This window comes from Eufriesea mexicana, unplaced genomic scaffold (genome assembly GCF_001483705.2).
Source record: "Eufriesea mexicana isolate 0111107269 unplaced genomic scaffold, ASM148370v2 scaffold1178, whole genome shotgun sequence".
In the NCBI taxonomy this organism is placed as follows: domain Eukaryota; kingdom Metazoa; phylum Arthropoda; class Insecta; order Hymenoptera; family Apidae; genus Eufriesea; species Eufriesea mexicana.
This window is the reverse complement of record NW_016909311.1, coordinates 734,014-756,050: the sequence shown is the minus strand read 5'-3', so window position 1 is coordinate 756,050 and position 22,037 is coordinate 734,014. Positions and strand designations below refer to the sequence as shown.

General features: G+C 29.8%; 2 protein-coding genes across 2 annotated transcripts in view; one reads left to right on the top strand and one right to left on the bottom strand.

Moving 5' to 3' along the window:
* Window positions 1-22,037, bottom strand: part of cnc (NFE2 like bZIP transcription factor cap-n-collar) — a 257,189-nt gene that overhangs the window by 12,187 nt on the left and 222,965 nt on the right. The window contains exons 6-7 of the mRNA XM_017900412.1: window positions 12,214-12,448; window positions 11,022-11,246 (exon numbers count right to left, since the gene is read on the bottom strand). Of these exons, the coding sequence (XP_017755901.1) occupies window positions 11,022-11,246; window positions 12,214-12,448 (460 nt within the window). The remainder of the gene's footprint in view (window positions 1-11,021; window positions 11,247-12,213; window positions 12,449-22,037) is intronic.
* Window positions 8,267-10,375, top strand: vas (ATP-dependent RNA helicase vasa). The gene is made up of 3 exons (XM_017900400.1): window positions 8,267-8,308; window positions 8,381-10,189; window positions 10,272-10,375. Exons 1-3 carry the CDS (start codon window positions 8,267-8,269, stop codon window positions 10,347-10,349), a joined length of 1,929 nt encoding a protein of 642 aa, XP_017755889.1. The 3' UTR covers window positions 10,350-10,375.

Sequence of the window (22,037 nt, the reverse complement as noted above, 5' to 3'; positions counted from 1 at the left end):
TTCTATTAAAAAATTACAAAAATTTGCTCCTTTTTTAGTAAATAATGTTAATATATTAATAAGAAATAATTCTCTTATTTCGTAATAAACAAAACTTTTTTAAAAAGTATCTTCTTCGAACAATTATAATAGTATAATAGTATTAGGATTCTACGGTAATTTTTATCATTCGCCATTAATCGATGTATTAAAATATGGCTATTACGTAAATAATCTTAGAAATATGCAAGAAAAATAATTTAACAATATGTTCGTGGTAAAATAACATCGAGTATGCGAATAAAATTCATTCTCTACTTACAGAACTGAGATTTCAGGAAATACAGGTACTTGATACATATACATAATTTCTACCTCAACACAGATTTGACCACCACTGCACAAATGCGTTGTTCCAAGTAAACAAAGATCTCTCAGAATTGGGACTGGAATGATGTCACTCGAGACTTTATAGCTTCACTCTCTACAATTAGAAACTTCTTTACCAATCTTATTACCAGCTTCTTTCCCACCCAAAAACTTTTTCACCCTCCTTTCTTAAATTCCATATGTTATAAATTAATTTATTGCAGACCAACCGGTATTTACAGATCACCGTTAGCGGGAAAAACATCGTGCAAGTGAGAGTCCAAAATCAACGAATTCTTGAGGCACATGAATTACAGTAAGAATGACGACGACAGATGTACAATGCAACACAGGCCCTTCTTTATAAGATTTATTGCACCAGTAAAAGAAGCTATTCACGCAGCAAATGTTTGGTAAACTCTTTTCACCGACTGAAAACATAGAATCACGAACATGGTTAGAAAATACAATTTACATTACAGGAATACGTATCTGTTTTAATCTGTAAAACCATTAGCATAAATTAACGTGTCATGGTTATTTATTTATTTACAGCAGAAGTTGTATAAGAACGCCAATCTTTCGTTCCAGCTTGAATAATTGGATGTTATAAGAGATAAAAATAAATTTTAATGAATCATATAACGGAACTGTGATCCTATTTGATACCCAATTCTCGCAGTTACGGATATAATACAAGTATTATATTTGCATAACTGCCCGTCACTCGTGGATATTAATATTTCACACCACTTTAATCGCATAATTAGTGAAATAATAAAAAACAACGATACAATGTAACATAATGTTTATAGGGCTATCAATCATACGATAAGTATATTAGTTTATGAAAAATCGATTATCTTTTTACTTCGTTAACTTTTCATTCATATTTATGAGATTGGTTAAAATTAACACACATGTGCAGAACGTTATATTAAATATAGTATATCATATATTCAACCGGTTAAACTGAGATGTTAATAATAGGACTTATTTAGTGGATAAAAAGCATACTATTATCTAAATGATTATCATCAAGATGCAATTTTTCACTATCTCTGAGATATTTACGTTGTGTAAGCAGATCTACGCGATATCTAAAAAAAAAATTGCCTCTAACTTGGCGTACTTAATTATTATAACCTAGGTTTTAATAGATCTAATAACGAGAAGTGCAAGAAATTCAACTGAGCTCGATTTATATTTATTTTCTCCGAGACCCTAATTCTTCATTATTCACCTAATCTCATATTCCATTTGTCCTACAGTTTCATCATCTTGTAATATACATACGTTCGATGACCTCGTAAAATTATATTCGCGCTATCCCAGATACAGCACGTTAAAATACATCGTTTTTCCATACTAAAACTTGTTTTAATTGTAACGAAAATAAACTTAAAATTATTGTAAAATTAATTAAATATATATAATTCCATTTTTAGGTAAAATATAAGTCAACGTTAATTTTGCCAGAACCAATTACACGTTCTCAATAACAACAATGAAAAGAAAAATTTGAAATTACTCGTTTCGAATATCTTGATAAGTATAATATTAAAAACCTATGAGTTATGCGAAAAAACTTAAGAGACTGCAAAAATGAAAAACTATATACCAAATTCGAATAAAAGTTTGGAAGTTTAAAAAGTTACCATATACTTATAGGTTAGCGAATTTTATTGCAGTGACCCACTAGTTCGTCAGTTGTACACGAGGTATCGCTCGAGTAATCGTACATCGTGTTTTGTTAATCGCTTTAAAATATGAGAAGTGTTCGGCAAGGATGCAGATAAACGGTTCCTTTATTCTATCTGCAGAGTATCTGGCTTCGGAACGAATCACCGGTACAGCGAGTGAATCAATTTCGTTCTATTATTACGATCGGCTGACGAGATGCAATGGCAAAAGAAGGGAATGAGTCACTTGCCGGCTTGTGACACACATATGCGAATACAGCCGCGTTCCCGTATGCACATGTGGCAATAGTCAGGCGTACGTGTCCGCGAAACTTGTTCGAGTCCTAGCTTAAGGCATGGACAGTTGAAGAGGATTGTCGTTTGTATCGCAGTAATCGCTGTACCCCCTTCTTCTTCCATTGCTCATCGTTCTGACGAATCATGCAAATCACTTTTTGGGTAAACACTCGTTCATATATCGCGCATGCGTGAATACGTCCGCGATATTGGTTCTGCTTGTATTTTCGTTCGAAAGGTTGCATAACACGCGTCATAATTATCCCTAATGATTGGCCAACGTACGCGACAGTTTTAATAAATCACGATCGGTTTTCGTTTTCCCTGAATTCCGTTTTCCTTGCACAGTATCGTTCATGTGTAATATTTACTTACAATTCGAGTCGTGTTTTCATCGAATACGGAAATTTTTACCGACAGATTTGGATAGACGCGGAAATAAACACAGATGAGAAATCACAATGTGAATGTTAATTGGGCGATTTGAACATCGATTCACACATTCGATAATAACATCATTGTTTTTAAAGAAATTTATGGTAAGAATATTGATCAGTAAACCGACCACGTGTTTAAACGACTCGGATACACGAGTATCGAGTTACAGTGACGAAGTGTTTAGGTATTTCGAATAACGTCAAACGACATCGGTAAGAGTTAACCTAAAAATTGTATCTTTGTGCTCTTACCATTAAGTCGTCTGAAAGCGATGGAGATATCAAGACCCATTCCAGAAACTAACGAAATATGTAAACAGGAAAATGTAATCACGATAAGTTGACGATACGTTCGTTTGTTTTTAATATAATCATGTATCTTTCTCAACGATACCACACATGTCACACTTTCAAAATAACGCCAAAGAAATGTATCAAATGAACGACGTTGCCGATACTTCAAATTTATTTAGCACTTTGTAAGAAATTGTCGATTCATCGAACCACATGAATATTTATCACTATAGGATCGACACTGTTTTTGTCGTTCAAATCAATCAATACGTGCTTGCCCGCCGATGTGTAAATAACTTTCACACTTGATTCCACGAACTTCGAATGATCGGATAAAATACGAACAGCGTGTTATAAACAATCGTGGATTTTTATAGAAACAATCGATATTGCATAATTAATCTCACAGTCTGCGTTTTATTTTTATTACATTTTTTTAATATTCTTTTTTCCACGAAATAAATATTTATTTATTTAATTAATATTTGCTTTACGAATATTTCGAGATGGTTAGAAAGAATTTTAATAAATGTATTCGTACGAAGCATATGAATTTGAAAAATTTGAAAATTTCATTTACAGGTGGTTACTATGGACAACCAATTTCACTGGATATATTTTCACATTTGGTCCCGTGAAGAGTGAGTTTACAGCACTATTGAGTTATACTTTTTACGCACTCTGAAAAGGTATACATAAAACGATTTCGAAGTTTATTTTACTGCTATTCAAGGCCACACAGAACACGTGGGACAACTGCGTGCCATCTGGGTAGTGGGAATGGTCACTTCGATGTTACAAAGAACAATCAATTCGTAAAGAATGCATAGATTTAGTCTTCTCAAGTACGTTCACGGTGGCTTACACAAGATATAGTACATTTGCTTTAACTCTAACTTGACAGAAGAAATTTTGTTTATTCACTGCATATCATGATCTCTTCTGCAATGTCATCTATGAATTTTTTAAAATATTCCTTGAGTTTCTAACAATTAATCAGGGCCGCACTGTGATATTAAAATTTTTACGAGTGCAAACATATGTTTTATTATGTTAATCTTTTTCATATAAGTGTACATATTATTTGTATTTTCTACACGAACATAATTTTGAAAGATTTAATTTTCCATGAAGTATAATATTCATTGATGATAAAAATATGAAATATAATTTATCAAGACAATTTATAAATATTTATTTTAAAAAATTCATTTATATGTAAATATTTATGCACTATTTTTAACTTTCTTTTTGTTTTTAATCATACTTTTTTTTTTTCCAAAGCGGTATTAAAGCAAGCATTGTGTAATGTCACATTAATTAAATCCCTAATTAATATCTGTAAGCACCAAGTTAAAAATTATATACGATACACGATGCACGAGGTTCGCTGGAAATCAACATGCAAGGCACAAAATAAATCTGCATAAACGATTACTAGATACGTCTGGTATGTCTAGAAGTTTCGTTCAATAAACCGAATGTTCGAAAACCACAACGAAACGATACTGGAGGTTGGCCCTATCACGTCTATGCACGGCTACGGCGAAACTGCGTTTTTCTCTTTCCTTCTTTTCTTTGTCTTATTCATCATTGTTACACGTGCGTCGCGTTTGTCGCTTCTATCTGTATACGCATCAATTTGTGTGCAACTTTGTGACGAATTGCACGATTCGAGAGAAGCGGACTGATAACAGATATGTGATCGCGTATTCGCTGTCAATGACGTCAATTTTCATGATGCACGACTTCGTTTTATCGTCCTCGATTGTTCTATAATTCTATCATGGATAACGTATTTTTTATTATCATGTACAATTAAACTTCAAAATGTCACTGTAACAGTTACGGTTAGTTAATTCAATACATTAATTAGTATTTCTATGTTGTTTAATGTAATATATTGATTAGCGTTACTGTGTTGTTTAATTTAATATATTAATTATTTTTTCTGAATTAATAATAACATAGAAAATTGTTAATAATGTTTGAAGATATTTAGAATTGTAATATATTAACACTGATGTATGTATGTATTTATATATATTTAATACTGAATAATTGTATAGTATAATTGTATAGTAGAAAAACTATAAACTTATTCTTTATATGCTATACTTTGAGATTTTAATATTAATTTTAATTTTATATATCATACACTAAAATATCCGAATAATTAATAATATTCGTTTAAGTTAAAATAGTTATTTAAAATTGAAATTTCATAGCTTTATATTAACATATCAAGCATATTGCGTGAATTGTACTTTTTATCGTTTATGCATACAACTATAATAGCTTTGTGGTAAAGATAAGAATGTAACAGCATATATCTATAAATGTATAATACACGTGAGTTGATTTATCATATATCTCTGTTTTTCTACTGATTAAAAAGTAAATAAAGTGAATATATTTAAAATATATATCTAAAAAATAAAAAACATATACTATATTGTAATAATTTCCTTAGCAATGGGGTTGTTAAAAAATATTTTAAATAAAAAAATCACATTAAAATTTACGAAATTTGAATATAAATAATTATTAGATAAGAGAAATTTATTTCTTTACATTTATTTAATATTTAATATTAAGTCTGTAATAATTTTCGTTAGAACTGAGGTTAAATATTATTTCAAACAAAGAAAACATAAAAGAAATTGTTATTAATTTTACTATCTAAAATTATTATAGATTAACTAATTATTATATAGAATTATTATATCATATGTTATTACGTATGCATTAATTACTTATTATATATTAATAAATTATTATACACAAAAATTTAGTTGTGATATGCTTCTTACGTTACTAATATTGAAAATCATGATTACCACTTTGTGTAGTACTACAGTGTCTTTCTCTTGAAATGATTTGGCAAAAATAAATTATGTTAAAAAGGTATTGTGTTCTCACATATTATTCTTGGAATCATATATCACGTCATGTATTAGTAAACATAGAAATGTGGGTCAAAAAAGATACTATACAATTAGTACATCTGTAAATGTTGATATAACGTAAAAGTGTCGTATAAAAATCAAAGACCAATTTTTATTTTAAATACAAATAAAGGTATAATAACAACAATTTAACAAATAATAAGTTAACCTATAAATGTTTCATCATCAGCGTCGCAAATGAAACAATTTTAGCATTTTATGAAAAATTCGTTGAATAATATATTCTATAGAATAATTAAGAGAATAAGTGTAAAATTCATGCAACTCTGAATATACTGTACGTAAAACACACTGAAATTTTATTTTATTTCATTTCTCTATTATTATATTTTTGTACTAGATATATTTTTTATTATATCCTGTAAACATTGATCATATTTATGAAAATCATTAAATAACTTAAATAGAATTAGAGCTCATCGAAATGTATCTAATATATAATAACGTGTGTATAAAAATTTATAATTTTGTTATCAATTATAGTTACTCGTAAATTTGATATAGTCATCGAAGATGTAAAACTGACTACCATTAAATTGCAACTATATTGCACATAAAGAAAAGTCAACCTTGAATATTATTGGCCTTTTATCTGAAACGATGTTTTTAAACTTCTCCATATGATTTTACCAAATGTAACTGATTATTAGATACGTATAATTCTGTTCGAATTATAAATTTGAATAAGAAACAATGTAGTTGTTATTGTTGTTATTGTAGTAACAAAATAACAATTTTAGTATTAGTGACATTATTGTATATTATTTATAGATATTCGAGAAATATTCTCTTTAACAATTCGACTTACAAATAGTTTTATCCAAGTAAGTTTTCTGACAATTTCGAGTGATATCACAAAAAAAGAAGCTATCATTCTAGATTTCTAAAGTTATTATGAAGTATCATCATTATTTCTTTGTTTGAAAATTAGTTTCATTGACTTTCTTTAAGAAATGTTTCACGTTAAATTTGTTCATTAATAGCAACTTCTTCTTCTAATACAAATTTCTAATAAATTTTGAATATGAATATAATTTAATATTAACAATTATTTATGTGAAAATTAAGTATGTTACTTTTGTTTAAGAAATTTTTAATATTAAATTTGTTCATTAATGATTTGTTTCTATAGTATAGGTTTTAATAAACTTCTAATATAAATATAATTTTACATTAATAAAATTGTTACATTAATTCGAGAAAGACAGGTTCATTAACGCCTTACTACGTCGTTATACGAGTTAAACGCAGCACGCAAAGCGCATGCGCGCTGCTTCAAAACTCGATAGCTGATTCGCGAGAACGGTTTTTCTTTTGTTGGCTGCTCTGTCAGCTCTTTGTTCGTAGTGGCAACGGTTGAGCGTGTCAGCATTTCTACTCTCACGGTTGGGCGGCCACATTCGTCTTTCGGCAGTTAAAACGATCTACCGCATCGATCTGTTCGACTCTGTTAACTAAACTACCTTCGCTGGCATTTTTTCTATTAGCAGTCAAAAGGTAAGTACTGTCAAATTAAAATGAGTTTTTTCGTAGTCAATACTGATCAGCCATGTTTGCCGGTAAACATGTTTTCCTTTACCGATATGCACGTGTTATATTTACTACGCATTGAAAATTAATATATTTAATTAAGACTGAATGTCACTTGTCACATAAATAAAATACTATTAAGGGGAATAAAGATTAATATTATTCGTGTAATGATTCATATTTTTACAAATAAGTATTTTATACTATAGCGTTCAAATAAATCAGTACTAAATAGGAATCGTAGAATACTAGGTCAAATAAAAAAAAAAAATAAACAAAACCGTTTTGTTTTGTAACATTCTTTCCTTTTTTGTCGAGTCTTAAAAGCATGATTGATGTTGATGTAGAAACAGATATGTTCTACAGTTTGTATCGATTTTTCTGCGAGTGTTTTTACGAGTTATATTTTGAACCGACGTCTTCGGAAACCGGTTTTTTATGTAATAGCTGGAAATATTCCTAGGTGTTTTCAAAATAAGATTAATTACTATAACGAAAAAGAAGTTTAATTTTTTGAAACAATTATATACGAAATAAATTTATTATCACGATATCTTGCATAAATTTTATCTATAGTGTTTTTGAAAAGTGACATTTAAAATCATATTATTCGTTTTTCTAATTATTAGGACTCTTTGTTGTTTTCTGTTTAGTTTTTGTTTTTTGAAATCTTCAATATAAAACAAAACATCAATTGTTATAGAATACAATGGATAACGATCAAGATTCTTTTTCATGGACTCAACCTTCTGTAAGTACAAGTTGCTTAGTTTTACAAATAACACATGATAATAAATTATTTATATATCAATGTTTAAATTAGTTCGATGAAGGTGGACGTAGTTATGGAAAAGGACGAGGCTTTATAATACAAGATAATAATAACGATGATTATAACATTGGCAATAAAAGTTTCAATGGTGGAAGTACTAACAATGGTGAATTTAATAGTAGCCATAGTTGGCCATTTAACGATACCAGTACTGATTTTGAAGGAACTGGTAGAGGAGGTAGAGGAGGAGGTAGAGGAGGAGGTAGAGATAATGGTAGAGGAGGGTTCAGAGGAAGAGGAGGAGGCGGTGGCAATCGTGGAAGAGGAGGATTTAGAAATAGAAATGGAGACAACGATGATAACAATAGTTACAGAAGAAATAACGACTATGGAGATGACGATGTTAATCAAGATGACAGAAGTAATAGACGAAATAGAACATTTGCTGGCAGAAATAGCAATGACGATGACGAAATTCAGAAACCTAAAGAACAGTACATTCCACCAGAGTTACCTAGCGATGAAAAGTCCTTGTTTGAAAATGGCGTTGAAATGGGAATTAATTTTGACAAGTATGACAATATCGAGGTTAACGTGAGTGGAGAAAATGTACCTGAACCAATAGAACATTTCGAAGTAGCAGGACTTAGGAGTATCGTTTTAGAAAATGTAAGGAAATCGGGATATACAAAGCCCACTCCAGTACAGAAACATGCTCTTCCAATTATAATGAGTGGCCGAGATTTAATGGCTTGTGCTCAAACAGGTTCAGGAAAAACTGCAGCATTTGCAGTTCCTATTATAAATATGTTATTAGAAAGATCTGCTGATTTAGTTGTTACTTCATCATATTGCGAGCCACAAGTTGTTATTGTATCACCTACTCGAGAACTTACTATACAAATATGGCAACAGATTATTAAGTTTGCACATAATTCAATTTTAAAGACTGTAGTTGCATATGGTGGAACATCTGTTATTCATCAAGGAGGAAAGTTGTCTGCAGGTTGTCATATACTCGTAGCAACACCTGGGAGGTTATTAGATTTTGTAGCGAGAAAAAGAATTAAGTTTTCTTCCTTGCAGTTCTTGGTGTTAGATGAAGCTGATCGTATGTTAGATATGGGATTTTTACCTAGTATCGAAAAAATCGTAGATCATGAGACTATGGTTCCTCTAGGTGAAAGGCAGACATTAATGTTTTCTGCCACTTTCCCAGATGAAGTACAACACTTGGCAAAAAGATTTCTAAACAATTATTTATTCCTCGCAGTTGGTATCGTGGGTGGAGCTTGTTCAGATGTCGAACAAAATTTTTATGAAGTTGCCAGATATAAGAAAAGAGATTTACTCAAAGAAATCTTAGAAAGAGAAAACGATGCAGGTACATTAAAGGGTACCTTAGTGTTTGTTGAAATGAAGAAGAAAGCTGATTTTATTGCTGTTTTCTTATCGGAGAATAATTATCCTACTACCAGTATTCATGGTGACAGATTACAAAGACAAAGAGAGGAGGCATTAGCTGACTTTAAAAGTGGAAGAATGTCAGTTTTAGTAGCCACAGCTGTTGCTGCTAGAGGTTTAGATATAAAAAATGTTTCACACGTTATAAACTACGATTTGCCGAAGGGAATTGACGAGTATGTTCATCGCATCGGGAGAACTGGTCGCGTAGGAAACCGAGGAAGAGCGACTTCTTTCTTTGATCCGGAAGACGATGCACCACTACGAGGTGATCTTATCAGAATATTGAAACAAGCAGGCCAACCTATTCCAGATTGGTTAATGGGTGGAAACGCAAGTAGGAACTTTATGCCTGGAAAAGGCAGAAGCAAATTTGGAGGCGAAGATATTCGAGGGGTATGTAACTTGTAATTATATTCTTACAAAGTATGTGGTATTAATTATAAAATGGATAATGCAAGTATTTCTTTGTATATAGATGGAACCAGCTGCAGAACAATATACCGAAGATGCGTTCACATCCGCTGAAATACTTGAACCAGAAGAAGAATGGTAGAATATATGTTTCTCCATTTATGTACTTTTTCGTATTACTATTAGAAACAGGGTGATAGTAAACTTTGTTTCTTTATTCGCTAAGTTAGAGGTTCAAAGATTTTTGTACTCGTTAAATTCTTACATATTTAACGTGATAATCAAAGATACAGTAAGTAATAGTAATTTTTGTTCTTTATTTGTTTAAACAGTGATTAATGACTTATTTAAATGAAATAGACTGGATCATGTACCTCTTTAGAAATATAAGTTACGTATTAGATCTTGTAATGTTACCTTCGTTAATGCGAAGAGATGTTAATTTTAAGAGATAAGATGCAATTGCGAGTTCTTTCGATATCTTTGATACAGTTTACTGTACTGTGTCGGTCGTACAAATGTTAGTTCTTAAGAACAAATTATAAAATCAAGATACAGACGTAAAAACGAAATTTTATTTTATAAAATGGTACTCTCTAATAATGATGTTAAGTGTTTTGTACGTTCCTTTTTATAATAAAAAAAGAAAAAATGCAATTTAAGAAGTACTTATTTTGAATATTTTTTAGTCACTTGTTATGAAATCAATTTTTTCATTAATTATCGATATAAGGTATGAAAAACATAGTTATTCCGTAATTTTAGAAATTCATGTACCATAATTAAGTTAAAATAGTAAAGATTGTATACATACCGTCATTCATGGCCATGTCCATTAGATGTAAATCCTCGTCATTAAGAAGAGATGAAAGGAAACCATCGGTGGTTTGATTGATCGAATCGGAAGTTGGTGTATGGTAATACATCATATCTGCCGGCTCGGATTTATAAGCTGTTCCACTTTCTGCACCCATCGGTTCGCTACTGTTTGTTAAATTCATTGACGTCGCTACGGCTGAACCCAGATTCGACGACCCACCTGTAGCAATTAGTATTTTAGTTTCAAGTCGAATACAATTTTCCTACATTTCGCTATTATTTAAATTACACTTATTGTATTAATATTACGAACTTTGAACAATATTATCGTCTACGAGCGTGTTTTATATATTACCTATGTTAACGTGTCATGACATTAAAAAGAAATCTGGTATTTCTTAGGGTAACAAATGTGACTAACATAAATATTTGTTCAAGATTAAAATAATCGTATTTGCATTCTTTCGAATTGCCTTGATCAGGAAAGGATTTTTTAATATTCGAAATTCACTTAAGATTAACAAATTATCTTATAAGAAATATCATTTTTGTATCGTTATAACTATTGTAAACCATTCTTTATATGATTAAAAGTATTCGAATATTTTGTAACAGTCTATACCGAAATAAATATATGTGAAAAATGTAAGAAGACATATTACATAAAAGTTTTGGCAAGTGGAAAAAGTAATAAATTTAAATTTTACTAAATTTTACTTAAATTCTGATAAGACGGCACTAAAAAATTCACCGTTATCATTCATGGCTTGCTAGTGCATTTGAGTTGCATTATTGCAACGATTTACATTAGAGTATGGAGTTAATCAAAGTGATCTCTGAAATAAATTATTTATTATTCAGTGGCCAAACAATTTTTCTCGTTTAATGGTGTTAATCTTAATTATCAGGGAAAGTTATTATAAATATAAAAAGTTACGACTATACCAAGTGCTTTGACACTTAAATTTAAGATTTTTCGAAAAGTGGAGTTAATCGATTTGTGCAGTGAACGGCTCATATACAAATTCATACGTTATCTATGATTCTTGTGCAATTTTTCCTTTTTACGTTTCATTTTTCACTTTTCCAGAACGTGCCAGAAATGACAGAAAATGATGTAACTGAGAGGAAGAAAGCAAATTCTGAGAAATAGCTAATTAGTAAAATTTTTGCTGCGAGATACTCACCCACATTGTGATACGGATTCGTGGAGTTAAGGTCACCCACCGGGGGGGCCAAAGTGGCATTGTGAAGCAATACATTGCGCTGTGCTTCATAATGACTGTGGCTTATACCGTGCCCTGGGTATCCAGGATGTGCAGGATGTGCAAAGTGGTCTGGTGCACCAGGTAACGATAAAAGAGATGCCAGGTCTTGCCACCGTTGTTCCATGCTCATTGCACGCATGAATGGCATGCGACCCTGAAAGACACGAAGTACGCGTTAATACGTATTTCTTGCCATTGTGAACTTTGCAAATTCATAATTTTATGTAACAAAATAAACGCAATTATGACATTTTCTTTCCTTAAGAGGTAGCTCGTTTCCTACGTTTCATATTCATTAAAAATATAAAAGAAATACTTGTTTGTGTCGTTTCACGGGTTATGCTGATTTTATTTTACTTTTTATTTAGGCGGCGTGTAAATACTGGAAATATGCTGTATACAGGATGGGCCATTTGAATGACTTTGTCATTCGCAGTATCTTCCTTGTCTTTTGTATTAACGAGTAATGGTTACATTATATAAATAATGGTGATATAACTAAATAATTGATAAAAAATATTACCAAATTTTTTAGTCACCAGTTGAATGGTTTTCGAAGATTATTTAATTACTTTCGTTTTGGTTTTGTGATTAGCTTCGAGATTAGGTTTTTTTAATACCAATACTAATATTATACTTCCTATATTATTATACTGGAAATATTTACCGATTCTACAAAAATAAATTGAAAATGGCAGAATATTCTTTTCCTCTGTTGAAAATTGATAAAATTGATAAAATTGTCAATTTATTATATGAATTAATAAAATATATTACCAAATTTTTTAGTCACCAGTTGAATGGTTTTCGAAGATTATTTAATTACTAATTTTTTATTTTTGTGATTAGCTTCGAGATTAGGTTTTTCTAGTACCAATACTAATACTATACTTCCTATATTATTATACACGAAATATTTACCGATTCTACAAAAATAAATTGAAAATGGCAGAATATTCTGTTCCTCTGTCGAAAAATTGATAAAATTGTCAATTTTTTACATGAATATATCAATTATTAAATGTAAGAACCTTCTGTATCAATGATTTTTCCATAAATTAAACTCTACTAATGGAGTTTATTATCTTTTTTTTAATAATATTTTCGTTGTTATACTTTAATAATAATTTAAGACTATTTCCGGCGCGAATAATGTTCTTTTGAAGGAAATAATTGAATTAATTTAATATAGTTTTGTTTCAAAAAACATCGTAGTTCCACGATCACCACCAAAAGAGACTAATCACGTTATAATATAAATATGGACACATTAAGTAGAATTCTAAGTGAATTTATTTTTAGTATTTTTTTATTATAAACATATTTAGCATTATTATTGTATGTCTATAAGATAATATCTTTAGAAATCACGAATGGAGTATTGATTCTCATTAGTAGAGTCCGTGGTCATCAGATTAAAATCATTCAGAGGTTCCGGTATTTCTTATGTTTTTAGTGAAATTTAAAGGTTCATAGGATTTTTAATAACTGTTCCGTTCCAGTGTTTATAGCGTTTATGGTATAACTTTTATTTTAATTTTCGATAATTTTAAAGACTTTGTTATTTCGTATTATGACTGTAACTCCGATGGTTAGACGCGTCTCGCCACCCTTCAGCGGATTAAGTTATATATTTAAATACAAAGGTACAGAAAATTAAAATAAAAATTATGCCATAAACACGGTCTCTGGGACGCAACAATAACAAAGTATATTAACTACTACTAATATGTTATATATATATACATATATAACATATAGCATAATTTATATTTTATGGAATAATTTATATATATATATTTATTCATAACATAAATAATTCAACATAAATAAATGACATACAAGATATTTGAAAAATTATTATATAAAATAATTACTTGACAGAATGATAAACCTTATAAGCACAGAGTACAAGTACTAATCGCGACACAAAATGTGAAACATAAAATGTTAATATAGTATAATTATTAGTATAATATATATTAGTTAATGTAGTATAATATAATATATATATATTAACCCTTTGCACTCGGCGATTTTTTCGTTACAGGAAAATAGTAATTCGAAGACTTTCTGTCATAAAGTTGACGATATTTTTGAAATGGTAAATAGGAAATCGTATGCAATTTAAGACGTAGAATTATTTTACTTCGATATTGCACGCATCGTTGGATAATTGCAAAATTTGATATATTAATTAACATCGATCTTCAGATCTAATTAAATGACTTAAACGTTTTACATTTTGTGTTACGATTAATACTTGTACTCTGTTCTTACAGTGTTTATCATTTTGTCAAGTAATTATTTTATTAAATAATAACTGATAACTAATTACGAGGAGTTATGTCAATCACAGTATCTCAATTATACCACGATAATTATATAATTAATGTCACAATAATAATTACATTTTGTGTTACGATTAATACTTATACTCTGTTCTTAGAGTGTTTATCATTTTGTCAAGTAATTATTTTATTAAATAATAACTGATAACTAATTACGAGGAGTTATGTCAGTCACAGTATCCCAATTATACCACGATAATAATTACATAATTAATATCACAATAATAATTACATAATTAATGTCACAATAATAATTACATAATTAATGCCACAATAATAATTACATAATTAAAACGTTAATGCATCGCAATAATACTAAATCAATTTCTGTGTATACATGGTGGTATACCTATCTAGCAACAATTAGGGCAACTAAGATAAAAGTGAAACTTTAGCACGTGCTCTTAAATCGATGATCAGGGATTGTAGGGTATTTGTTCCTAATTTACACGACTGATATCGATCATATATTTCACTATAATGATCACTCCGATACTTGCAAGAAAAAAGAATATGTAGATGTCTTCTTCGATGGACACATGCTGCTCGTCTCCCTTCGACAGGACGAAATTATCGAAAGAGATCGACGCGACTGATCGAGATGAAAAGAATTTCTCTCGATAATCAAGATTTCTTTTCGATCATAAGTTCCATATTATTTTCATACTCCGTATTATCACTACATTCATTACATTCGTATTTATTACCGATTAAAAAGAAGTTTCACGAAAAATTCTGTTACAAGTATGTATCATAAATGTGTTTTGCGAGTTATTTTACGATTCTACCATATTTCTCTTAATATTGAAATAAAATACGGGATAATTTGAAATTTTTATTGCGAAGAAATTTCAAAATTCCTTTACCATTGTAGCATACTTTTTAGAAAAATATTTGCAAGTTTCTGTAAAATTATAACGAGGTTTGTCCAATATTAAATCGGAATGAAAGATAACTCGAAACGTATATCTCAAAGATGTTTGAGCGATTCCCAAATTAAAATGATTAACCCTTGCACTCGGCGATTTTTTCGTTACAGGAAAATAGTAATTCGAAGACTTTCTGCCATAAAGTTGACGATATTTTTAAAACGGTAAATAAGGAATCGTATGCAAATTAAGACGTAGAATTATTTTACTTCGATATTCCACGCATCGTTGGGGAATTGTAAATTTGATATATTAATTAACATCCATCTTTAGAATCCGATTAAATGGCGACTGAGAGGCGTCTCTCGAGTGCAAAGGGTTAACTTCGCTTTTTGAATTTTTCCAAATTTTTCTGTCAAAACGCTTGATATTAGATACTCGATACTTAACCCTTTGGATTCGAAGATTTCTTCGTTATGAAGATGCAATTCGAAGCTCTTCTTAGATTTTTATAAGCGTACTGATACTCTTTATGCTAAAATTAAAAAATGAAAATCGTGAATTTGCGTGAGAAACGAACGAATAGAATAATTTTATTTCGATGTTCTTAATATAATTATCATCATCCATTATTTAAGTTATAGCATTAAAAGAAACGGTGACTGTGAGTCACCTTTCGAGTGCAAAGGGTTAATTTTCTGCATTTAAAATAAATTTCCATTTTCTGTTTTGCAAAAATTCTTATTTTCCTTCAAGGAATTGAAGATTCCTCCAAACCTAACAGAATAATTACCCAAGTATTTCGTAACTTTGTGCAAAGGGGTAATACTAGAACTAGTAACTTGAAATAGCTAGTTCTAAATTTTTGTATTTTTAATTATGGAAAATGTGAAGCTGTTTCATGCAAAATTGATGATATATTTTTTATTAAGGCAGAGATATAATTATGCGTATATGTAATAGGTATTATACGCACATACCTATTTATTTCCATCGTGCCATTTTAATTACTGCTAATTATGTATACTATACTTAGATACATATTACTAGTTAGTAATTCTAGTATTAAACAGTTTTCAATTAAATTACCAATTCTGTAATGAATTACAGAAAATTTTTGGATATGATACAAATATTTGAAATTGTATCAAAGGAAAAAATACAAATAAAATTTGTTGTAAATATATACGTATACTTAAATTACATATATTTATTTATTTCCATCGTGCCATTTTAATTACTGCTAATTATGTATACTATACTTAGATACATATTACAAGTTAGTAATTCTAGTATTAAACAGTTTTCAATTAAATTACAAATTCTGTAATGAATTACAGGAAATTTTTGGATATGACACAAGTATTTGAAATTGTATCAAATAAGAAAATACAAATAAAATTTGTTGTAAATATATACGTATACTTAAATTACATATAATTAATTGTTGTCCAATATACAATCGTTGTATATTGTAATTTACCGACAGAGTACAGTCAAATTTTAAATATTTAATATCGATTAAATTGTAATGCGTTTTAATAAATTTCGTTAAATTTTGTGAAACACATATAAAATAGAAAAAAAGAATTGCTAATTTCACTTTGTGAATTTAGACAAATTTTATCACCACTTTACCACTAGATTTTCCACTAGATTTTCCACTAGAGCATTTGATTTATGCCTAACTCTGTAAAATTATATCTTCTGTATCCTATTTCGAGGAGTTAATCAATATTGCAAATGAGCGACTAATATACAACGTAGAACAAGAAATACATTAACGTTTATGTATCGTATAATTCATATAAATTAGAATTTTCATGATTACACGTTCGTTATCGATAAACGAGGTAGATCATTTATCCCTTTTTCAAATAATTTTCATCTTCTTTAATGGAAATACTTGAATTTTCAACAAATTTATCACAGGTCCCGAAACAAAATACTTTATATCGGTACACCAGGTAGCAAAACAAGATTACAAAACATCTAACTTCTTCAGAGTAAATTTTATAATTCAAGATGGCTTCTATTCCATCTTGATTGTTTTTCGTTTTACTTTTTCTACATTGTAATCGGCTTTTATCGTTGTGTTTATATCGATAATTGTATAATTAGAATATAGTGGTTGTAGATTTTTCAAGATTTAAATGATACATTGATTTACTTTTCTTGCGTTTCTCTTAGTTTCTTGTTCTCATGAATATCATGAATCCAGATTTTATTTTCTCACGGATGTGTGTACACATCTTTCTTTATGATGCAACGACTACCATGATCGTTACTAATTATAATAAAAGTAGCATCTTTTTATTTGAAAATTAAATAATCCCAGAAATTACCATATTCGTATTACGTAATCTAAGATGAACAGATTTTCATGCATCGCTATATATATTTTATATAACATCGATCTGTTTTATTTCTTCGTATCATTTATTAAATGTTTTGTTTCCATTTCATGATAAATTCTTTTAAATATAAATAAATGAGTGGTTTATGGAAATTAAAATTACATGGAAATTAAAATTTTGTAATTGAATTATATGATTTAAGAAACATTCTACCATCGATTTTCGTGAAATTTCTAAAAAAGCTGTGTTTCATAGTTTATTAACAACTTTGACCTTTTCGATTCTCGAAACTTATGTTAACTGTATCACCTGGTAGTAATCTAGAAAAGAGAATCACAAATTATCAATATACATTCGTGTTTCTGTTCTAAATATTTCATATCTTTAGAATATCTTTTTAAATACCTATATTTATACCTAAATAATTCATAAAGAAAGAAAAATAATTATAAGTTTATAATTAAATCTGTAAATATCTTATAAACCTATTATAAGGAATAAATCTATTATAAGAATTTTGAACACGTGAAATATACAAAAACATGTACAAAAATCGATAACTTAATTAAAAAAAAAAAAAAGTAGAAAATATACTTATATTATAAATTAAATTATATTAAGATATAAAATAATTCCATTTTAAATATATTAGGAGAAATTCGAATTTGTAAAATATAATTTTCACAAGTCGACATATGCGAAGCACATTTTATATAGAGAAAAATTGTACACTTATATTGTGAACACATAAATAAACTTATATCACGTGTGTGAGAATACATTTGAATTTGTGAAATCATTTTTAAACTGTAAAAAATAAACTGGCAATAGGGAATATCAGTATGTTTTATTCAAATTTTGTATTAAAAGGAAAAATGATATATGTACCTGTATTTTAAATTTATATATGCCAAATGAATACATTAGCAATATCGAAACGAACACTGTCTACATTTGTTTTGTATAACGATACAGAGACGATCAAAGACTGGATAATCGTCGTGAAACTTATTTTATTCGTATTTATCTTGCAGCAATCGAACAGATACGTAGGTAGGTATCTCAACAATTATGCCCTCTTTATACCGTGTGGTCATAGATTCACGTATCCATCGACTGTCACGTCTACGGAATTCCGTGGCTATCGAGCCTGTCAAATCTGAGCTCGGTGGATGTTCGGATTCTAGCAAGGAAGAAACCCTGCTGGTCGCGTAGGTGTTGGCCACACGTAAGGACCGTCGAGATATTAATGACTTTGGTACCACGTGTCAAGAGTATCTTTTGGACTGTGTAAGAACGTACGTCGATCACGATCAAATGTCAGGCCGCGCGTCAAGTATGGAAATTATGAGGAAGAAAAATTTTTATCCGGAGAATGATGCTTCGACGCGATAAGGTGAACTATTTGAGCTGTTTATTTTCGAAATGCTGTAAGTTCGACTTTTTCTTGTTTCAAGGTACTGCACGGCTTACGTTTTATATTTTTATTCGGATTATTTAGTTCATACTGTATAGTTTATGTTTAGTTTAATTTATACTCATTTATATCATAGTATTATATATTTTATATCGTATTTAGTTTAATTTATATTAATTAGTATGTACTATATTACTATATGCTATATTACTATATTATTATACTATATTTAGTTTCTTTAGATAACATTATGTAATTTATATTAATTAATATAGTATTGTATATTATATATTATATTTAGTTTATTTATTATATATCATGTACGTTATATTTAATTTAATTTACATTAATTAGCATGGCATTGTATATTTCATGCTATATTTAGTTTCTTTGGATAATATTATATAATTTACATTAATTAGTATAGTATTGTATACTTTATATTATATTTAATCTATTTAGTTTATATCGTATAGTATATATATCCATTTATTTATCTACTCACTGTCTTTTGGCTTATGAAATTGGACTCCTTTTATTTTATCATACATACATACATATATGTATATATATATTTATCAATAATAATATCTTATAACAATAACGTCTTATCAATAATATATAACTTGTAGCTATGTGTAAATACATATATCAAAATGTCTTAAACCGAAATCCTAATATTTGCATACAAAGGTTCAACAAAATAGCCTTAAATAAAAAAAAAGAAAAAAAAGAAAAGAAAAACAGAAAGCCACGATATCGAAGATATTAATAATTGTTGACAATATAATTTTCAATTCTTTGTGATAATAGACAGTTGAATTTATCAGATATATCGACGTATTCATGGACAGCGAATTTGTTTTACTCGTTATGTAAGAATTAAGTTTAGGAAGTAAAATACAAAAAAGGCGTCCTTGTATACACAAAAGACGATTGACACGTACAGGAGTTGACAAGAGATGACTTTTTGTAATATTTCTACCATGAAACCTCATTCTTGCTTAAATAGAACTCATTGAAAAAAATGTAAACATACTTTTTAATATTAGGAAGTTCATTTTATGTATAGTGATACATAATATCGAAAACTTTCATAAATAAAAATGTAATTTCAATTTGTAATCATAGTAACTATATTACCCACATTTTCGATAAATTATTCAAATTTTCAATAAATTGAACTTACATACGTTATTTTTAATGTAATAGTTTATTCTATGATAAGATTTTATGCGACTATAATTTTATAAATTAATTATGTATAATAGAATGTTTCCACATAATAAAATTTTTGAGGTTAAGTAATTCAATATTTTTGAACGAAGTTGTTATAAATAAATGGTTAAATGTTTAAATATAATCTTTAAGCAAAGCTGTATTTATTATATTTACGTAAAATTTATGACAAATTTTAGTATTCTGTTTTTAAAGACATCATTGATTATATGTAATTCTCATAAAATATGAATCACGTTTGCAAATACGTTATCGTAATAATTTACAGAAGTTATTTTAACGAATTGTCTTTATAATTCGATAGTTACGTCAAAAAAAATTAAGAAAAATATATTCCTTCATAAAACAAAAATTCTCCATGGTTTGCTCGTTTCAACAAAAACCCAACCGTCTTTCACGATTGCTACGATCAGAATCCTCGTGTAGCAACATAGCATCAGAAATCAGATCACTCCACTTTTATCATAGTTATTTATCTCCTGAAACGATAAAAACTAGCTGTTAAATCAAAGCCAGTAAGGAATAAAAGCGAAGAATCACTGGTAGTACAGAAATAAAGACTTCCAAAACCATAGTATCAAGTTTGACAGTTGGCATGAATTCTCGGTGTGAACAACACATAACGCCAGAGCGCAGTTTAATGCGCCGTATAGGTTATACTCGTAAGAAAATATGAGACTTATTAACGTAGCACTATCTTTGTGCCAACACCGTGTTTTAATACGAGATTTGCTCTAATATTCAGTGCCATAAATCTGCGGCACAAGTGTTAAAATGATAAAGCAACGGCGGAGTAAAACGTCCGCGAGAGGTTGACCGGGACGAAAGGCATAGACGAAAGGCAGAGACGAAAGGAAGAGAGGAAAGGTAAAGGAACGAAACAGCGGGAAAGAGCAAGCTGCGCGCGCATGCAGCGAGGACGTGCGAGCGCGCGTAAGTACGGTAGTGGCCAGTGGCGCTTAATGCACGTCGGTATTGTCGCTAATGCATCGGCCGCAAGAAGAAGATGAATAGGGAAGCTGGCGTAGCGCGGATCCGGCGCGATTGTTGTTCGGCCGCATCAATCAGTCGTCGGTGCAATCTGTCGAGCGCGACGCCTTTAAGGTGATTCTCGCTTGTCAGCGCATCTGTCGGCTGTAGGCCGCGAAATGTAGGACGAGACGTTTGTTCCGCGACGATTTGTCCTGTACCGAGGCGCGCAGGTTTCTAATGGCACAGCTTTACGCTCGTTCTGTTTCGATGCAACGCTCATGATTGAGCCGCCGCGGAAAAAACTCCACGCGTTTATACCGTTTCCAAGAACGCCGCTGAGAATTTGACGCGCACTCCAGTGGCCAGTTCACCGTGCTTAAACAATTTCTCATGGTCTTTCTGCTACTCAGTTTTGGAGATCGCTCTGCTATTTCTATCGCGCGGTTGTTGCACCTACGGCAAAGCATTTTTCTTCTATTTTATATACTATTTACTCGTACCGTTTGGTTACGGTTCTGATTTTTGGATCAACGCTCTT